This window comes from Chrysochloris asiatica, unplaced genomic scaffold (assembly GCF_000296735.1).
Source record: "Chrysochloris asiatica unplaced genomic scaffold, ChrAsi1.0 scaffold00010, whole genome shotgun sequence".
Classification (NCBI taxonomy): domain Eukaryota; kingdom Metazoa; phylum Chordata; class Mammalia; order Afrosoricida; family Chrysochloridae; genus Chrysochloris; species Chrysochloris asiatica.
This window is the reverse complement of record NW_006408528.1, coordinates 22050168-22060026: the sequence shown is the minus strand read 5'-3', so window position 1 is coordinate 22060026 and position 9859 is coordinate 22050168. Positions and strand designations below refer to the sequence as shown.

Sequence of the window (9859 nt, the reverse complement as noted above, 5' to 3'; positions counted from 1 at the left end):
GATGGATTGGCCAAGTGGCAGCATCTACGGGCTCAAGCGTGGCAACAGTAGTGAGGTTGGTCTAGGATCATGCAGTGTTTCATTCTGCTGTACATAAGGCCACTATAGGTCAGTATTGAATCGATAGCACCTAACAACAACAACACTTTTTTTTTTCTCTCTTCTTTCTTCCTCTAGTGAAGTTCTGACCATCCAACCATTGAAGTTAGGTCAAATGGATACTATCTGCAAGTATGGGTGTCTTGTGCATCTCCCCTCACTTCATATCAGCTAGATGCTTCACTCTCTGCTCTAGTGAAGCCACTCTGTGGCTATGTCACTGTCCATGGGCTCAGGAGTGCCCACGTCTCACCATACTGCTGGCCAACCAGGTCTCACTCTAGGTTGACAGGAGTCTATTGAATGTAGTCCTACTCAGCCCATATCTTCATTGCTGCTTTTCCAACATTTCCCCTCATCGGTACACCAACATTGTCGCCAGCAAGATTACATGCCTGCTTGTGTACTCCCTTTGAGTTTCAGTCTTGGGAAGTGGTTTGCCCTGAAGAGACTTGATTGCTTGCCTTGATGGTTCCCCAGTGAACAATTTGCTTGTTCTTGTAGTAGTCAATCAGACTGCCATTTTTGTTTTTGATTTTTCCTGCTGGTCTTTCTTTCAAGAAGTATCTTCTGTTCCCCTCACTGCTCCAGGCTGGTCTGCTTGTCTTTACAAGTGGAAATCTCCCACCTCAGAAGATTCTGGATGGGTATCAGTATTCTACCTTAGGTCTTATATACTACAACGGCTCCACAGGAAGTCTCTTTCATTGGGCAAGTTCCAGTTATAGGCTGAAGACTGGCTTACAAGCTTTCTATATTCATGGTTCTGGCTCTTCCTTTCTCTCCCTCTCAAATGTCTATTTTACAATAATAGACTAGGGAAAGCAAGATTTGTAAGACAGTCAAGCATCTTAACATTACTTCCCCTCTTTTACCCATTCAGACTACGCCTCAATCCCTGTATCACTGAATCCTTTTGTTCCAAGGTTGAGTATACATCAGTATTTACCTCTGTTCCATTTAGTCCATGCAAATCTGCCTAAATCTTCTCCTATCTGCCTTGTTCTTAAGGGAAAAAAGAGGAAATTGGAAGGGCCTCTATTTAAGAAGAATATGGGAGTTCTAGTGTGGTGCTGTAAGTTATTGTACTGGACTGCAAATTCAGTTTGAATGGTAAGGTTGGCAGTTCAAGTTTCCAACCATTCCTCAGAAACTATACAATGTCACTGTGGGTTGGAACTGACTCGAAAGCACACAACAACAGTGGTTTGTTATATTAGAAGTTTATTTGCTACTGAAAGTAGAAACTGTACTAGATGATCTTAAAAGTGTACTTGTTGTTGTGTTGTTGTTATGTGCCTTCGAGTTGGTTCCGACCCATAGCGACCCTGTACAGGGTTTCCGAGGCTGTAAATCTTTATGGGAGCAGGAAGCCTCATCTTTCTCCCGTGGAATAGCTGGTAGTTTCGAACTGCTGGCCTTAAGGTTCGCAGCCCGATTCGTAACCACTACACTACCAGAGTACTGCAACTCTCAAATTTCATCTACATCATGCTGATGACTTTTTACTTAAATTGTCTCACATCCTCCAGACACTTAGTGAAACCAGAAACCAACTACAGCTGCTCAACCAAATGGACAGGTTAGCTGTGCTAATTGCAGATTAATAGGTACTCTAGATAATTTGGCTTCCCTCTCTATTTCACCTGAGACATACAGAGAACACATAATTCTTTCTTTCTGCCTCTTTTACTTTCAGTTATAAGATTCTCATTTTCCCAGGACTTGGGAGTTTGGGACATTTTCCCAGGTCACTAAGAATACAGAGCCTCCACCAACATCACTGCTGCCAAAGTCACCTTTGCCTGGGTGGCTAAGATTCTTGGCCACGGAAGGGTGACATCCCTTTCTAACTGTCAGAGCCTCCCCTCAGAGATTTTTGCAGTTGGCCCATGACACTTCTCACTGAAACTCCCATTCTCCCCTCAAGATTTTAAAGTAAAAAAAAAACAAATCATGCACAGTAAGTCTGCTTCAAAAGTAGCCTTTTGACTTGATTAACATTCATTTAGTATTAGTGGGAAATCTTCAATCAGTCCTTCAGCTAAAAAAAAAATTGTAATGATTCTAGATAAAACTCCTGTGTTCCATGTTCTGATCTTTGAGCTCCCCCTTGTGCTCTGATGGGAAACTGATTCAAGAATACATTTAGGTTATGAGATGTGAATAGTTCCCTGCTGTTGTTGTAAAGTGCCATTGAGTCAGTTATGACCCATAGTGACCCTGTATAGTGTTTCCAAGAAATGCCTGATGAGTTTGAACCACTGGCCTTGTGATTCAAACCAACCTTGTGGTCAAGTGCTTATCCTACAGCACCACACCAAGAGTCTGAACAGTTCCCTTGTTGGTGTTGTTGTTGTTATGAAGTGCCATCGAGTCAGTGCCGACCCATAGTGACCCTATATAGGGTTTCCGAGGAATGGCTGGTGAGCTTGAACTGCCGACCTTGCAGTTCAAACAGCTTTGCAGTCTGGCTCATTAACCCATTATGCCATACCATAGAGGCCCTCTAAGTGCGTGTACATCATAATTATGCCAGCTACAATTTACTATGGAGTTAATTCCAACTTGTGGAAAAGCCCACAGGTCACAGTAGCACTATGTTCCATAGGGTTTCAGTAGATGACTTTTCTAAAGTAGGTCACTCGCCCTTTCTTCCAGGGTAACTCTGGGTTGACTCACTGCTAGTCTTTTGGTGAGCAGCTGAACATGTTCACCATTTGTACCACCCAGGGACTCTCTAACTACCATAGGTGAAGTTTGATCAAAACATGGTTGAAGGATCCCAACCTGCAGAACACAACATCTTAAAGTAGCTTTCCAGAATACCAAATTGCAGAACAAATTTCATAGAATCTATCTCAGAAAGAAAGCCAAATCTCCAAAATGTACATTAAGAGTAATAGTTCTCAAATTTTAATATGTGCTTTACTTTGTTTTTGTTTTGTTTTTTTAAATTAATACTCCTAGGTTCAATATGCAAAGATTTTGTAGGGAAAGCCCACAAATCTATTTTTAAAACAGACACTTCAAGGTAGTATGCTGCAGGGAATCTTGAGAATCCTATTCCAGCCAAGCTGACATAAAACCTTAACTATCACACTTGTCAAAGACAGTCATGTTCCCTAAGCAGCAGACTGCTGATGGCAAAAACAAAACAAAACTTATCTTTCCCACTATTCACAAGAAATAAAAAATCTGTTCCTAGATGCCATAGTTAGGACCATGAGACTATCTTCTATATTTCACTTTAAAGCATCAGAACCTACTTTGGAAGAGTCTGATAGAGTGATACGCTTTCTAAAGGGCAGGCCTGGTCTCTAGTAACATTATCTGGTTGAGTCAGAGAATGTGAGACCTCGAGGTCATCCAGGTAGACTCCTGAAGGCCAGTCAAAGAGAGGTCAGCTAGATTCAAAACACGAACCTTCAAATCTCTACGGTGGAATATTGGAGAATGGTGAAATATTTGTGCTTTTATTGCTGGGATCTCAGAATACAACTTTGCTTAAATGTGGTTTTCTGTCATAGATGCAAACCACAGGGTCCTGGTCTGCTATCTCCAGCCTGTCACTGACAGAGGATCCTTCATGGTGATGCCTTTGAGCCTCTGGCTCCTTATTTCTTGCACTGATGGCTATTATTTTTTATTTTATACTCCTCTAATCATAGGATTCTCTTACCAAGAACAGGTGAAAAGATAAATGAATTCATAGGTTTATGAGAACCAGAGAAACACAGCTGGTAAGAGGTGAATGTCAGCGTGCCGTTGCATCTAAACAACCTGAAAATACTGTATTACCACTGTAATTAATTTTAAGATACACAAAAATTCTTAGATCACTGATTTCTTCTCCTGGTGACATAAGACAGAGCCCTTAAAATCTCCCGAGGGACACTGTGAAACTCTCAACCACATAATTAAAGTCAGTTCATTTTAAAAATATATGTATATATATATACTTTTTGTGTTTTGATAGAGAAAAATCTGTAAGTAAAACTATAATCCAATAGAACTTCAATGCAAACAATTAGAACAATATACTACTAAGTAATAAAGAACTGTGAAAAATAAAAATGAAGAGGCATATAAGTGTCCCATGTTACAAAGGCAGCCTTGACATTAAGTTGATAATTCTGTGTCAATGAAGTTGCTTAATCTCCTCTAGTGTTCTCAGCTGCTCATATGTCATTGTTGTTGTTGTTAATTGCTGCCAAGTAAGTTCTGACTTACAGTGACCCTGTATAGTGTTTCCAAGGAGTAGGTGGTGGGCTGAACCACCAACTTTGCTAATAGGGTAGCAGTTCAGTGCTACAGTGTCATAGCAGGACCTCCACTTACACATACTGTTGTTGTTGTTGTGCCATCAAGTGGTTCTGACTCACAGCAATGCTATATAGGTTTTCCAAGAGAGGCTGGTGGGTTTGAACTGTGGACCCTGCAGTTACTAGTCCAGTGCTTATCCTACAACACCACACCAAGGCTCTCTATGTGGCTATTAGGTGTAATCAGGTTGGTCCTCACTCATAGAGACTATGCACAACAGAATGAAACAGTGCCTGGTCCTGCACCATTTTCACAGTTATTGTTACATTTGAGCCCATTGATGTTACCACTGTGTCAATCCATCTCATTGGAGGTCTTCCTCTTTTTCATTGACCTATATTAGACCACATTCATCACATCTAGACTGTGGAGACTTGTTGCCTCAATCACAATCAATTAGATGAGCTGTCTACTAATTCCAACACCATTAATCAGAAAACTGAAGAGTTAGAAATAAATCACACAAATTATCTACCCTGGATTCCCTCCCCTCTCCTTATAGAGAAACTATGACTCAGACATTAGACTACTTAGTCTAGATAACCCAGCTATCTACTGTAGATCCAGTATGGTAGCTCAAGAAAGTCCTAGTCCAGGTCTCAAAGAAATGAAGGCTAAACAGTAAGAATACATACAAGAATACAAATTATTATAGTTAATTGAGTATTACTTGAACAATTTTCAAGAAAATTGGACTCTTGAGACCAACAAGATGAGAAAATGTCATTAAGGAGGCTGGGAAGTATTGTGATTGAGAAAGGATCAATCCTTGTTAATAGAAATGTAGCATATCCCTCCAACAAAAACCTATAAATTCTTACATGCATAAAAGTTAATGCTTGAAAATAATATAAAATTCTGGGCATCTTTATAATAAGTATGGAATAACCATATACACATAAGAATACCTGGGGACTGAAATCATTCCTGCTCCAGGTTTATTAGGGTTACACCTCATTTTCACAGCAGTTGACCGACCATTAGTACAAGATGTGGTAGCTGTAGAAGACCTATTGTAAGGCAGAGGATATTTCACAAAACAGATAGGACACAGATCACAAAGACAAAAAATATTGTACATGCAATTGTTATTATGTTGTAGGAGTCAATGATAAAATCATTAAAGTTCACTAATTTATAAGTGTAATAAAATTGAGCTCATTTTATTTCATTGCCTTTGAAAAGTTGATTACTTTCTCAGGAAAGTGATAAGCAGTCATCAATATGTATAGCTATCATAGTAATAAAAAAAAAAAAAATTTAAAGGAAACAGGTAGTATCTAGTTAGGCTGCTATGTTGGTTTACCAGTTACAATTACTGCCCAGACAATAAAGTCACTGTATAGCCTAATTTAAAAGCTTTTATATATATTTGAGAAAAATTATATAAGGCTTTCAGAATATTCCAAACTTCCTATTTTTTACTATCTTTCATTTAAGAACCAATTACTGATTTTCTATCAAGTACAAGCTACTAGAAGAAAAAAAATAAATCTGTCTTGAAAGAATTACAGACAGAATGCTCCTTAGATGAGAAGATGATGAGACTTTATAGCTCATATTTTGGATATGTTGTCACGAAGGGCTAGTCCCTGGAGATGGACTTCATGCATGGTAAAGTGAAGGGTCAGTGAAAAAGACAAGAGTCCCACTAAGGTGGACTGATATATGGCAGCAACAATTGGCTCAAACATAACAATTGGGAGGATGGTGTGGGATGTGGCAATGTTTATTTCTGTTGTGAATAGGGTCACCATGAATGGACTTGATGGCACCTAACAACAACAAAAAGAAAGCTGCTATACTAGGCACTCTGAGGTGACATAATAACAGGAGGGAGCTTCAAAAAATTCATGGAAAAATGGAATTTGAAAACATGGATTTTTTCCATGAACTTTTTGATGCCCCTTCATATACTTTTCCTGTTGCTAAGAACACACAATCCATAAAAGAAATAAAATCTATATATGCATAAGTTCCTTTTGAATTTTAAAATAAAGATGATAAAAGGAGATATCTTCACTTACTTATAAAAGAAATGCACATCTGGTATTTGACTTGGTGTAACTGGGAACATGTCTTCTTTTATATTAATATTATGCAATGCTGTCTCAACTGTCACTCCTAGATGACAATTAAAAAAGAAACTATTAAGCAATATGGGAAAATTAGGGTTATTTAGTCTCTGTATGTCTGAACAAAATTTTATTTTGATTAATGTCATTTTACCAGAAACATTATATAAAACCAATGTATTTAAAGCAACAATAAAATGTTCCTAAAGTTTCCAGGATGAAAGAGAAATACTGTACTTTCTGGCTTTCTAATTTTGCTTTAGTCACTTCACTTCCCTGGGTCTTATTTTCTGAATATGTAAAATGTTTACAGTAATTTAGATTATGTTTAAAGTCTCTTCCAGTTCTAACATTTCAAAATCTACTATTAAAATTCTTCACCTCTGACTTTTGTCCAATGAATATATACTACTTTACTAATAGAACTTTATTTACTCACATTCAGTAAAGACATTATTTGATAAAACAAAAATTTAAAGGCTGTAATAACTTCTAGAATCTAACTTCAAAATTTGCTTAACACAAGAAAAGCATGTTTGTCCCATCTCTTATAGATAAAATGGTGGTAGAGCCAAAGTGCAAGCAATATGGGCATCCATTGCTTCTGACACCAGAGTTTTGAGGGTGCAAAACTTGTAACTGGCCAACGTGCTGAAAGCTTAAGCTAAATTCCTCTGGCATCTAGGCAATGATTCTCAAATCTGGTCGCACAATGGAAATCATTTCATCTCAAAAACTTGTTGAAACCACAGACTTATAACACCTATCCTAGATATTTTAATGTTACTGATCCCTAAAAAAATCTAATTACAAGCCAATATTCCTCTTAAACCTTCCCTGTACCTTCCAGAACAACAACAAAAAAAAAAGCAAAAGGGAAATGGGGAATACATCATAGAACTCTCAGCTTTGCTACTTGTCACCGATTTACTTCTGGTATAAGAAAAAAGATGATGAGAACTCTTGTCAGAAATTATTATTTGGAATGTGTTTGTATACTGTTTTGATTTTTTTTAAACTTGGTTTGTAAAACTATGTTGCCTCTTAAATTCCTAAACAATCAATTGAAAGATATAGACCCACTCTTTAGAAAAATGTCATCTCACATATGAGTTAATATTTAAATTGGGAAGTTTCTTAAACTCACTGAGATTCATTAATAGATCCCAGTTGTAGGGAACCTTTTAGTCCTGTTAATAAAATCATAATTTAGAGTTATCTGTGGGTCTTAATCATCTGTGGTAAACACCAATACAGTCACAATTTTTCAGTAACATCATTTTGAAATAAATAAGTATATATATATACATGCATATGTAAGCCAAAGAAAACTTACCTAAAAATGTATCTGCCAGAATGATGGACTGTGATGATAAAGCTGCTCGGAAACCCTTACTTTCAGAAGGAATAATAGTTGATTGGCATACAAATGCACCTACCAAATTTGTGTAATCATCTGACTTTCCAACCATTTCCTTTACTGTAAAATCTGTTATGTTGTTGGTACAGAGAGCCATCTTCTTACCCTAGGAAAAGAACATCATAAAGGAGAGGTTTCATTGGAAGTTGGTCACTAAATATAAATCTCAACAAGCTAGAAATTCTGATAGAACAGTGATTCTCTCCTCACACTAGAGATTTTGAATGAGATGATCTGGTGTGGGGCCCAGGTACCAGTATTTTTTAAAAGCTCCCCAGACAATTCCAACATTCACCAGGGTTCAGAGCGATTGCATTATAATTAATAGGATAATTCAAGGCTCATAATTCTCCTGACCACAGCATCAGCTATGCTAAATGAAAGCTATCTAATTTAAGAAAATAAACACCATCTATAAAATCCTCAATTCAAGAACAACAATGCATACAAAGAGATTAGAAAACTGCTGGTGAAGATTTAATTTAAGGCAAAAGATTTGCTCTTCCTACTGTTTTATATGGCAGAAAGGTAATTTGTTGTCTGAAGAAGAAAATGTAAGTCATATTGTAACAAAATCCCAAGATGACATCTGAGTTCTACACTGCTGACCACTGCAAGTTTCTTAATTGCTCTATTCGTTAATTCAATGATGATGTGTATCTGTTCAACCACACAATATGTTGAAGGAATGAATACAGGGGTTACTTTTAAAAACATCTGTAGGGTAGTTGGAAGGTATAATCTATAAAAATTGGAAGACTGTTTCAATATGCTGCTGCTGTCATCAAGGTGATTCAGACTCATTGTGACCCCATGAGTGCCAGAGTACACTGTTCTCTGTTGGGGTTTTAAGGTTGTGACCTTTTAGAAGCAGATTGCTAGACTTTTCTTCTTAGTTGTATCTGGTAGGTTTGACACATAAACTTTCTGGTTAGTATTTGAATGCTTAACCATTTGTGCCATGTGGGAACTCCATTTAAATACAGCACATGCTTAAATCTTTGCAATTGGACCAATAAACATCATCATGATCAATGGAGAACACATTGAAGTTGTCAAAGAATTCATTCATTTTTCTTGGATCCACTATCATATGTCTATGGAAGCAGCAGTTAAGAAATCAAATGACTTTATTGCATTGAGCAAACCTGTTACATAAGATCTTTTTAAAGTGTTCAAGAGCAAATAAGATGACCCTGACCCAAGTCATGATTATTTTCAATGACCTCATATGCATGTAAAAGTTGGACATTTAATGGGAAAGACTAAAGAATGAAGAAAAATCAACATCTGTTATTTATGTTTTTGTCTTTCTCTGAAGACAAACAAATCTGTCTTGGAAGAAGTACAGCCAAAATATACCTTAAAAGCAATAATGGAGACACAATATCTCACAAACTTTGGACATGTTATCAGGAGGCACCAGCTGCTGGAGAAGAACACATTTGGTAAAGTAGGTCAGCAATAAAAAGGAAGAAGCCCAATGAGACAGACAGACACAGCCGCAGCAACAATGGTCTCAAATATAGCAATGATTGTGAGGAAGGCACAGGACCAGGCACTGTTTCATTTTGAGATGCACAAGGTCACTGAGTCAAAACAGACTTGAAGGCACCTAACAACAACAACAAATATATTGCAGCACCACTGTAAACTAAGCCTGCTATAAAGAAATGTAGAAGAAAATGCTTCTGTTGTTAAGTTCCGACAAGTTAGTTCTAACTCATAGCGACCGTGTTTAGAGATTCCGGGAGATGCTGGTAAGGCTGATCTGCTGACTTTGCAGTTCAATTTGACTTTATGCATTATTTTGTTGGTCACAGATGTAGAAATTGCACTAATGAAAGAAAAGAAAGTATAAATAATTCTCTTTCTTAGTGTATCTAACAATACTAGCCTAATTGAATTCTTTCCAAGAGGTTTTCATTACAGAACCAAA

General features: G+C 37.3%; 1 protein-coding gene across 1 annotated transcript in view; it reads right to left on the bottom strand.

Annotated features, from left to right (window-relative positions):
- Nucleotides 1-9859, bottom strand: part of KIAA1324L (KIAA1324-like ortholog) — a 215538-nt gene that overhangs the window by 40480 nt on the left and 165199 nt on the right. Inside the window, exons 16-18 of the mRNA XM_006834333.1 lie at nt 7837-8026; nt 6453-6549; nt 5334-5435 (exon numbers count right to left, since the gene is read on the bottom strand). Coding sequence (XP_006834396.1) covers nt 5334-5435; nt 6453-6549; nt 7837-8026 — 389 coding nt within the window. The remainder of the gene's footprint in view (nt 1-5333; nt 5436-6452; nt 6550-7836; nt 8027-9859) is intronic.